Source organism: Chiroxiphia lanceolata, chromosome 26 (genome assembly GCF_009829145.1).
Source record: "Chiroxiphia lanceolata isolate bChiLan1 chromosome 26, bChiLan1.pri, whole genome shotgun sequence".
Lineage (NCBI taxonomy): Eukaryota > Metazoa > Chordata > Aves > Passeriformes > Pipridae > Chiroxiphia > Chiroxiphia lanceolata.
The window spans coordinates 692048-703886 of NC_045662.1; the positions used below are offsets into that span (position 1 = coordinate 692048).

General features: G+C 49.7%; 1 protein-coding gene across 1 annotated transcript; it reads right to left on the reverse strand.

Annotated features, from left to right (window-relative positions):
- Positions 1-10629: 10629 nt before the first annotated feature.
- Positions 10630-11431, reverse strand: LOC116798615 (feather keratin Cos1-2-like). Its single transcript, XM_032711141.1, has 2 exons — positions 11349-11431; positions 10630-11085 (listed from the first exon to the last, which is right to left on the reverse strand). Exon 2 carries the CDS (start codon positions 11062-11064, stop codon positions 10759-10761), a length of 306 nt encoding a protein of 101 aa, XP_032567032.1. The 5' UTR covers positions 11065-11085; positions 11349-11431; the 3' UTR covers positions 10630-10758.
- Between the last annotated feature and the right edge of the window lie 408 nt (positions 11432-11839).

An 11839-nucleotide genomic window follows, 5' to 3' on the forward strand; every position in this document is an offset into this window, starting at 1 on the left:
TTAAGTACCTCAACCTTCTCCTCATCTCTATTAACTATGTTTCCCTCCAAGTCCCTCAAAGAATGGAGGTTTTCTTTGCCCCTCCTTTTGTTATTAATGTATTTATAGAAGGACTTTTTGTTATCCCTAACAGAAGTGGTTAATTTAACTTCAAATTGCGCTTTTGTATCCCTGATTTTCTTTCTGCATGATCTAGCTGTCTTCCTGAATTCTTCGTAAGTAGCCAGCCCTTTCTTCCAGTTGGTAAACTCTCTTTTTATCCCTGATTTCCTTCAGAATCTCCCTGTTTAACCAAGCTGGTTGTCTTCCCCGCCAGCTTGCCTTTCGGCACACGGGTACGGTCTGTTCCTGTGCACTCAAAACTTCCTGCTTGAAGCACATCCATCCCTCCTGGACCCCCTTGTTTTCAAGGGGGGTTTCCCAGGGTATGCTCTGGACTAGACTTCTGAATAGGTCAAAATCTGCCCTCCGGAAGTCCAGTGTAGAGGTTTTATTGTTGTTTCTCCTTGAATCTCTGAGTATTGAAAATTCTATTATTTCATGGTCACTATTTCCCAGGCAGCCTTCAACCACTACATCTCCCATCAGCCCCTCTCTGTTTGTAAACAGCAGGTCTAGCGGGGCCTTACCCCTGGTAGGTTCATTTACCAGTTGATGAAGGAAATTGTCCTCTATACACTCCAGGAAATTCCTAGACTGCCTCTTCTCTGCAGTATTGAGCTCCCAGCAGATATCCGGCAGGTTAAAGTCACCCACAAGGACAAGGGCTGATGATTTTGAGACATCCGCCAGCTACTTGTAGAATATTTCATCCCCTTCGTCATCCTGGTAGGGCGGTCTGTAACAGACACCTATGATGATGTCGGCCTTGTTGATCTTCCCCCTGATTCTGGTCCACAGGCACTCAACCTTATCGTTGCTGATCTCAAGTTCAACAGAGTCAAGAGACTCTCTAACATATAAAGCCATATAAAGCCATATAAAGATAACAGAGTTTACTGGACTGTGTGGGTTCGATGGCCTGGCACATCCAGTACCTAAGAGAATTGGCATTGTTGGAAGTCATGTATGACGACTCTCAATACGATCCCATCACTGATGACCCAGAGGGTGTCACTTGCACAATGCCTATGTGGAAAAAGATAATCCAGGGTGCTCCTGCATCATACATTCATACCTTGGCAGGAATAATACTTCCAAACACTCAAGAAACACTTGTGGGCACGCTGTGTACAGTTCTACGACATCTAGAAGAAGCAGTAGAATCCAGGAATGAGTTTTCTAGACTATTTTGATTCTAGTTACAGACAAACACCTGAGAGAGAGGAGCCTTACGGGTGCTCTGAATATGAGGATGACTACGGAGACCACGGGGACAGACGCTACAGAGACAGATCAGCAGAACGGTCTTGACCATGATCTCGATCTTGGTCCTGGTCCCGCTCACGATCTCATTCTGTCACATGCAGAAGGCGCAAAAACCCTAAGCGTAGATCTAAGCACAGTGAACTGTGGTCCTATCTGTGTGCCCACGGCGAAAACATGAGGAAGTGGGATGGTGAATCTACTTCCAGTCTTGAGGCCAGAGTGAGAGAACTAAAATGCAAGGAAGCCGATAAGCAAGTCGTCTACGTAGTAGATGCAGTTCTCTTCTTTGAAAGAGAACTGAGATCTCCCAGATGTAGGAAGACTGGAGTCCATTTCCAGGATGACAAGAAAGCCTCTGACAAGCCGAAGCAAAGATCTGATGGTGAATGCTACAACCAGAACCAATAGAGGGGCCCTGCCTTCTGCCAGGAGAAGGAGAGGGACGAGAAAGATAACAGAGTTTACTGGACTGTGTGGGTTCGATGACCTGGCACATCGGATCCTCAGAGATACCAAGCTTTAATAGATACCGGCGCACAGTGTACGTTAATGCCCTCAGGACATGTGAGCACAGAGACTGTTTCGATTTCTGGGGTGACAGGAGAGTCTCAAGAGTTGTCAGTGGTAGAGGCCAAAATAAGCCTGACAGGAGACCAATGGGAAAAGCATTCCATTGTGACGGGGCCAGAAGCCCCTTGCATTCTCGGCATGGATTACCTCAGAAGAGGATACTTCAAGGACCCAAAGGGGTACTGATGGGCTTTTGGTATAGCCGCGGTGACTGAAGAGGAATCCAAACGATTATCTGCCCTGCCCGGCCTCTCAGAAGATCCTTCTGTTGTAGGATTACTGCGAGTCGAGGACCAACGAGGGTCGACAGCCACTAAGACAGTACATAGGCGACAGTACCGGACGAATCAAGATGCTGTGATCCCCATCCATAAGATGATCCACAAGTTGGAAAGCCAAGGGGTGGTTAGTAGAACAGACTCACCCTTCAATAGCCCCATTTGACCTGTATGTAAGTCCGATGGTGAATGGAGACTGACCGTGGATTATCGTGGCTTGAATGAAGTCACACCACCATTGAGTGCTGCTGTACCAGACATGTTGGAGCTCCAGTACGAGCTGGAGTCCAAGACAGCAAAGTGGTACGCCACTATCAACATCACCAATGCATTTTTCTCCATTCCCTTAGCGGCAGAGTGCAGACCACAGTTTGCTTTCACGTGGAGAGGTGTGCAGTACACGTAGAACCAACTGCTCCAGTGCCATGGACTGATTCAGACCACACTAGAGAAGGGCAAGGTCCCAGAACATATCCAGTACATTGATGACATCATTGTATGGGGAGACACAGCAGAAACAGTTTTCGAGAAAGGAGAGGAAATCATCCAGATTCTCCTCGATGCCGGTTTCGCCATCAAGAAGAATAAGGTCAAGGGACCTGCCAGAGAGATCCAATTCCTAGGGGTGAAATGGTAAGATGGACGACGCCAGATAACAACAGATGTCATCAATAAGATTGTAGCCATGGCTCTGCCGACCAACAAAAAGGCGACTCAAGTTTTCCTGGGGACCATAGGCTTCTGGAGAATGCACATCCCTGAGTATAGCAAGATGAGCCCTCTTCACTGCATTTAGACTTTCTGACTCTTGTTTCCTTCTTCTCCTCTCTTCTCTCTCTTCCCTTCCTTTCCTGTCACCACCACCCAATGCCACCCTCCTGGGGACCTTTTGGTCTCCCTGCTTCTGCAGCCCAGACAGAGGGACATCCCCCCCTTGCCACCTTCTTTGCTCCTTTAGACTCAATAAAGTTGTTCTGCATCCAAATTTGGGCCTCTGAGTCTTCCTTCATTCTTTGGTAACTCTTCCATTGCGTTCAGTTATTGAGTCTAAAGGAGCAAAGAAGGTGGCTCACAGAGGGCACCAGCAGTAGCCACTAAGATGCAAGTCTAAATGCAGTGTCCCAGCGTTGTGTTTTCAGTGCAGCAGCATGATGAGAGGTCTTGCAGGTTGTTGGCCGAGGACTCAATAAAGTTGTTCTGCATCCAAATTTGGGCCTCTGAGTCTTCCTTCATTCTTTGGTAAGTCTTCCATTGCGTTCAGGGAAGAAGGTGGAAGAAGGCAGAGGGTTAGGATTAGTGGATTTTCCTTCGGCCTTTTCCCTTGGAGCTGCCAAAGACACCCCAGACTACTCCACAGCAAAGACCACACCAAAAGAGAAGGTGGGTCCAAAATATGGTAGGAGTGGGTATGGGCAACAGCAATGCCTGGGCACAGCCCACAACCTCATCCCTTCCTTACATTGACTGTTCTGCCCAGCTTGTGTCCAGATAGGCAGGGCTTCCCAATCGTACACACTGCGTAATCAAGTCTATCCACTCGCTCCACGTAGCATCGGTGGCATGATGCTTAGAGGGCACCTTTCTTTTGAACATCCAACTCAGGACTGGTAGTCGGTTTGCTAGGAGGAGATGTGTTTCAGTGCCAACCACTTCTGAGGCTGCTTGTATGCCTTCATAGGCCGCCAGAATTTCCTTTTCCACAGGAGTGTAGTTGGCTTCAGAACCCCTGTAGCTTCGGCTCCAGAAGCCGAGTGGTCGCCCTCGCGTCTCACCAGGCACCTTTTGCCACGGGCTCCAGGAGGGACCTTTATCTCCAGCTGCAGAGTAAAGTACGTTCTTCACGTCTGGTCCCGTCCGAACTGGTCCAAGAGCCACGGCACGTGCAGTCTCTTGTTTGATCTGTTTGAATGCCTGCTGCTGTTCAGGACCCCATTGAAAGGTATTTTTTTTACCGGTCATGAAGTGAAGAGGGCTCATCTTGCTATACTCAGGGATGTGCATTCTCCAGAAGCCTATGGTCCCCAGGAAAACTTGAGTCGCCTTTTTGTTGGTCGGCAGAGCCATGGCTACAATCTTATTGATGACATCTGTTGTTATCTGGCGTCGTCCATCTTACCATTTCACCCCTAGGAATTGGATCTCTCTGGCAGGTCCCTTGACCTTATTCTTCTTGATGGCGAAACCGGCATCGAGGAGAATCTGGATGATTTCCTCTCCTTTCTCGAAAACTGTTTCTGCTGTGTCTCCCCATACAATGATGTCATCAATGTACTGGATATGTTCTGGGACCTTGCCCTTCTCTAGTGTGGTCTGAATCAGTCCATGGCACTGGAGCAGTTGGTTCTACGTGTACTGCACACCTCTCCACGTGAAAGCAAACTGTGGTCTGCACTCTGCCGCTAAGGGAATGGAGAAAAATGCATTGGTGATGTTGATAGTGGCGTACCACTTTGCTGTCTTGGACTCCAGCTCGTACTGGAGCTCCAACATGTCTGGTACAGCAGCACTCAATGGTGGTGTGACTTCATTCAAGCCACGATAATCCACGGTCAGTCTCCATTCACCATCGGACTTACATACAGGTCAAATGGGGCTATTGAAGGGTGAGTCTGTTCTACTAACCACCCCTTGGCTTTCCAACTTGTGGATCATCTTATGGATGGGGATCACAGCATCTTGATTCGTCCGGTACTGTCGCCTATGTACTGTCTTAGTGGCTGTCGACCCTCGTTGGTCCTCGACTCGCAGTAATCCTACAACAGAAGGATCTTCTGAGAGGCCGGGCAGGGCAGATAATCGTTTGGATTCCTCTTCAGTCACCGCGGCTATACCAAAAGCCCATCAGTACCCCTTTGGGTCCTTGAAGTATCCTCTTCTGAGGTAATCCATGCCGAGAATGCAAGGGGCTTCTGGCCCCGTCACAATGGAATGCTTTTCCCATTGGTCTCCTGTCAGGCTTATTTTGGCCTCTACCACTGACAACTCTTGAGACTCTCCTGTCACCCCAGAAATCGAAACAGTCTCTGTGCTCACATGTCCTGAGGGCATTAACGTACACTGTGCGCCGGTATCTATTAAAGCTTGGTATCTCTGAGGATCCGATGTGCCAGGTCATCGAACCCACACAGTCCAGTAAACTCTGTTATCTTTCTCGTCCCTCTCCTTCTCCTGGCAGAAGGCAGGGCCCCTCTATTGGTTCTGGTTGTAGCATTCACCATCGGATCTTTGCTTCGGCTTGTCAGAGGCTTTCTTGTCATCCTGGAAATGGACTCCAGTCTTCCTACATCTGGGAGATCTCAGTTCTCTTTCAAAGAAGAGAACTGCATCTACTACGTAGACGACTTGCTTATCGGCTTCCTTGCATTTTAGTTCTCTCACTCTGGCCTCAAGACTGGAAGTAGATTCACCATCCCACTTCCTCATGTTTTCGCCGTGGGCACACAGATAGGACCACAGTTCACTGTGCTTAGATCTACGCTTAGGGTTTTTGCGCCTTCTGCATGTGACAGAATGAGATCGTGAGCGGGACCAGGACCAAGATCGAGATCATGGTCAAGACCGTTCTGCTGATCTGTCTCTGTAGCGTCTGTCCCCGTGGTCTCCGTAGTCATCCTCATATTCAGAGCACCCGTAAGGCTCCTCTCTCTCAGGTGTTTGTCTGTAACTAGAATCAAAATAGTCTAGAAAACTCATTCCTGGATTCTACTGCTTCTTCTAGATGTCGTAGAACTGTACACAGCGTGCCCACAAGTGTTTCTTGAGTGTTTGGAAGTATTATTCCTGCCAAGGTATGAATGTATGATGCAGGAGCACCCTGGATTATCTTTTTCCACATAGGCATTGTGCAAGTGACACCCTCTGGGTCATCAGTGATGGGATCGTATTGAGAGTCGTCATACATGACTTCCAACAATGCCAATTCTCTTAGGTACTGGATGTGCCAGGCCATCGAACCCACACAGTCCAGTAAACTCTGTTATCTTTATATGGCTTTATATGGCTTTATATGTTAGAGAGTCTCTTGACTCTGTTGAACTTGAGATCAGCAACGATAAGGTTGAGTGCCTGTGGACCAGAATCAGGGGGAAGATCAACAAGGCCGACATCATCATAGGTGTCTGTTACAGACCGCCCTACCAGGATGACGAAGGGGATGAAATATTCTACAAGTAGCTGGCGGATGTCTCAAAATCATCAGCCCTTGTCCTTGTGGGTGACTTTAACCTGCCGGATATCTGCTGGGAGCTCAATACTGCAGAGAAGAGGCAGTCTAGGAATTTCCTGGAGTGTATAGAGGACAATTTCCTTCATCAACTGGTAAATGAACCTACCAGGGGTAAGGCCCCGCTAGACCTGCTGTTTACAAACAGAGAGGGGCTGATGGGAGATGTAGTGGTTGAAGGCTGCCTGGGAAATAGTGACCATGAAATAATAGAATTTTCAATACTCAGAGATTCAAGGAGAAACAACAATAAAACCTCTACACTGGACTTCCGGAGGGCAGATTTTGACCTATTCAGAAGTCTAGTCCAGAGCATACCCTGGGAAACCCCCCTTGAAAACAAGGGGGTCCAGGAGGGATGGATGTGCTTCAAGCAGGAAGTTTTGAGTGCACAGGAACAGACCGTACCCGTGTGCCGAAAGGCAAGCTGGCGGGGAAGACAACCAGCTTGGTTAAACAGGGAGATTCTGAAGGAAATCAGGGATAAAAAGAGAGTTTACCAACTGGAAGAAAGGGCTGGCTACTTACGAAGAATTCAGGAAGACAGCTAGATCATGCAGAAAGAAAATCAGGGATACAAAAGCGCAATTTGAAGTTAAATTAACCACTTCTGTTAGGGATAACAAAAAGTCCTTCTATAAATACATTAATAACAAAAGGAGGGGCAAAGAAAACCTCCATTCTTTGAGGGACTTGGAGGGAAACATAGTTAATAGAGATGAGGAGAAGGTTGAGGTACTTAACACCTACTTTGCCTCAGTTTTTACCAGTAGGACAGGTGGCCCTCAAGGCAACTGGCCTCTGGAGCTGGTAGACAGAGATAGGAAACCAAATAGTCCTCTTGTATTCCAGGAGGAAATAGTGACTTACTGAGTCATCTGGATCCTCACAAGTCTATGGGACCAGACGGGATCCATCCTAGGGTAATGAGGGAGCTGGCAGAAGAGCTTGCCAAGCCGCTCTCCATCATCTTCCAACAATCCTGGCTCACTGGGGAGGTCCCATATGACTGGAAGTTGGCAAATATCACCCCAATCCATAAAAATGGCTGCAAGGCTGACCCTGGTAACTACAGGCCTGTCAGCCTGACCTCGGTGCCTGGCAGAGTTATGGAGCAGATTATCCTGCGTGAAATCACACAGCAGCTACAGGATGGACAAGGGATCAGACCCAGCCAGCATGGGTTTAGGAGGGGCAGATCCTGTTTGACCAACCTGATCTCCTTTTACGATCAGGTGACCCACCTGATGGATGAGAGAAAGGCTGTGGATGTGGTCTATCTGGACTTCAGCAAAGCCTTTGACACTGTCTCCCATGGCACACTCCTGGAAAAGCTGGCAGCCCACGGCTTGGACAGAGGCACTCTGTGCTGGGTTAGGAACTGGCTCAAGGGCCGGGCCCACAGAGTGCTGGTGAATGGGGCTGCATCCAGTTGGCGGCCGGTCACCAGTGGTGTTCCCCAGGGGTCAGTGCTGGGCCCAGTCCTTTTTAACATCTTTATCGGTGATTTAGATGAGGGGATTGAGTCCATCATCAGCAAATTTGCAGATGACACCAAGTTGGGAGGGAGTGTCGACCTGCCGGAAGGCAGGAGGGCTCTGCAGAGGGATCTGGACAGGCTGGAGAGATGGGCTGACTCCAATGGAATGAAGTTCAGCAAGGCCAAGTGCCGGGTCCTGCACTTTGGCCACAACAACCCCCTGCAGTGCTACAGGCTGGGACAGAGTGGCTGGAGAGCAGCCAGGCAGAAAGGGACCTGGGGGTGCTGATCGACAGGAAGCTGAACAGGAGCCAGCAGTGTGCCCAGGTGGCCAAGAAGGCCAATGGCATCCTGGCCTGCATCAGGAACAGTGTGGCCAGCAGGAGCAGGGAAGTGATCCTTCCCCTGTACTCTGCATTGGTGAGACCACACCTTGAGTATTGTGTTCAGCTCTGGACCCCTCAGTTCAGGAAGGATATTGAGGTGCTGGAGCGGGTCCAGAGAAGAGCAACGAGGCTGGTGAAGGGACTTGAGCACAAGTCCTATGAGGAGAGGCTGAGGGAGCTGGGGTTGTTTAGTCTGGAGAAGAGAAGGCTTAGAGGCGACCTCATCACTCTCTTCAACTACCTGAAGGGAGGTTATAGCCAGGTGGGGGTTGGTCTCTTCTCCCAGGCAACCAACAATAGGACAAGGGGACATGGGATCAAGCTCTGCCAGGGGAGGTTTAGGTTAGATGTTAGGAAGAAATTCTTTACAGAGAGGGTTATCAGGCATTGGAACGGCCTACCCAGAGAGGTGGTGGATTCACCATCCCTGGAGGTTTTTAAAAAGAGATTGGACGTGGCCCTTAGTGCCATGATATAGTAATTGGAGTTGGATAAGGGGTTGGACTTGATGATCTTGGAGGTCTTTTCCAACCCAATCTATTCTATGATTCTATGGATAGCGTCTTCTACCTTGGTCCACTTCCTCGCGGGGCATGTTAAATAGGCTTTAAATGGAAACCTTTGTCTCGCACTTAAGACAAGTCACGCCCAAAGACTAAGGTCGGGTCTCGCCTCTGCAATTAAGCGATCAAGTTCACGGTTTCTGGAGATGGATGCTAGTTGTTCTGCTTCAGCAGTCGATAATAGGTGAGCTCTAGCCCCACTGTCTCAGCATCGGAGAAACCACGCTAGAATTCGCTCACTAGGCTGTCCTAGTTAGAACAACTGGGACCGATTCATCACTGGATGGGTGTAGCCCAAAACTGTGTATTCTATAGCCTTCCATGCCATTTCCCAGAAACTGTTCTCAGTAGAGGCCTGCGAAATAGGAAGATGTTCCTGTCCTCATACCCTTTTATGGAATTCCCCGCTCTGAGGGAAGGACTGAGCATTCCTGCCTGAACTGGAGAATATATAAACTTGGAGTTTCAGAACCTTTTTACCACTCGTGGGATCCAGAGGAGGACTGCAGCTCACCGCTTTCAACCAGACTGAGACCACCACCCTCAACTGGACTGCAATCACTACTTTTGACCAGACTGCAACAGCTCTCCCACCAGCAGGTTTTTCCCCCTCTCCCTTTACTTTGGACTCAGGGGGGGCCCAAGGAACACCACTTTGTTCATGCCCCAGGGTACTGGGTTATACATTTGGGTTTTTGTGGGTTAAGACCAATTGTTTGTCTGTATAATCGTACTTATTGTATTATTTTATTAAATTGTTATTCTGACTTATAATCTCTCTTTTGAGTTGAGTTCATTTCCCCTGCTGGTTAACTTTTAAACCAGCACACAGGCCGACGAGTGTAATCTTTGTAAGTCCCAGGGTTCTACTCGGGTCATTGACCGCGAAACTGCAGTTTCCACTTTCGGGGGTGATACTCCTCATGGAGGTAGAAATTTGACACTGGTATCAGTATAGGTCCCTGCCCCGTTATCTTCTGACTTGCTTTGATCTCCATCTGGTTGTAGACTTACACTGTCGGGCACCAATATCCATGACTTCCTTGTCACTACAGGGGCAAGAGGCATCTCAGGTGATGTAGTCTGAGTTCCGCTTTCAGTGGATGTAGTAGAGGTGGCGTTGGTCTCAGGTGGAATGATTTGAGTTTCCGCCTCAGCCTTAGCCTTCCGAGCATAGTCCGCAGGGTCGTGGCTTTCTTCATGCTACACCCACCTACAAAGGGCTCCATAGAACAGCTGATCCCACTCAGCTCTTTCGTGTGGCTGATCTCAATCCTGACACGTGAAACATCCCAGCCCTGCCTGTCTGGACACAAGCTGGGCAGAACAGTCAATGTAAGGGAGGTGTAGGAAGGGATGAGGTTGTGGGCTGTGCCCAGGCATTGCTGTTGCCCATACCCACACCTGACACTTCCCTCATGGTCCTTGCTGTGGGGTAACCAGGGATGTGTTTGTGAGCTCCAAGGGAAAGGGCACAAAGGAAAATCAACTGCAGTGAGTCTCATCCTCTGCTTCCTCCACTCTTTAACCTTGAGCTCAGTGGAAGAATTGCCAGAGAACAGAAGACTTGGAGGCCACAGCTTGGATGCAGAACAACTTTATTAAGTCTAAAGAAGTAAAGGAGGTGGCTCACAGAGGGCACCAGCAGCAGCCACTAAGATGCAAGGGAGGGTGTCCCTCTGTCTGGGCTGCAGAGGCAGGGAGGCCAAAAGGTCCCCAGGAGGGTGGCATTGGGTGGTGATGACAGGAAAGGAAAGGAAGAGAGAGAAGAGAGGAGAAGAAGGAGACAAGAGTCAGAAAGTCTAAATGCAATGTCCCAGCATTGTGTTTTCAGTGCAGCAGCATGATGAGAGGTCTTGCAGGTTGTTGGCCGAGGAGGTTTGCAGGGGCTTTAGCAGGGGGGACATCTGCCACGGTAGCAGCTGGTGATGCAGGAGAGGTCAAAGCCCCCGGAGTTGATGGGCACTCCGTCACAGCTGAGGATGCTGCCAACGGCAGCGGAGGTGGAGGATCCCACCACGGTGTTCTGTGGGAAGGAGCTGAGGATGGGCCCGGGCAGGGTCACCACCACAGCAGAGGGCTGGATGGCAACAGTGGAGCTCTGGCACTGCCTGACACAGCACTCATTGCAGCTGTTGGCCAGCGGGGTCGGGCCGCAGGGCTGGCAGCAAGGGTTGCAGGGCTGGCAGCACGACATGTCTCTGGCTCACAGGGGCACCTGGCACACAGGGCAGGGAGAAGCACAAAGCAGACACACATGAGAAGCAGCCCTGCACCCAACCCCCCTGCAGACAAGGCACCTCCTGCACCACCTGACACTACCCAGCCCAAAGCCCAGCAGCCTCCTCAGCCAAGTCCCAGCCTCTCCCTGCACAACACCTTCTCTCCCCTTCCCCCTCTCAGCAGAAGCAGCTCCCAGTCCTGGTCTAGCACAGCTCATATCAGCTTAAGCAGGCAAAGAAGAAGGGCTTTCCCACTGACCTGATTGCCGAGGAGAAGGAGGTGAGAGAAGTGGATGCGAGAGCAGAGACTTGGGCTGCCTTTTATAGCAGTCCTGCACTGCCCCAGGCTCACAGACACCTTTGTGCAAGTCATAATTTTCTGACCAGCTCATGTCAAATGTGAACCATCTCAGCTAATGGTAGGGGCTGTGTCCTGGTTTCCTGCACTGCTGCCTTTTCATTTCCTGGTTTCTGCCACGTGTTTTCCTAAATGAAAACTTCTGGAAGAATCGGTATGAGAGACCCAAGGATTTCCGGGACATAAAGACATCATTGCAGGCAGAAGGCTCAGATCAAGGGCTGGTGTCTTCCCGTGCAGGCAGGTGATGTGAACCTGTGTCATTTCTGGGTGGTTTTCCTATGGTACAGTTGTCATGAAATGGGCACTGCCCTCATACTTCCTGCTCACATTCCCAAGGACTTCCATGAGAGGGGAGATGAAGCATCCTTTTCTTTTTCCCTTCCCTTCTC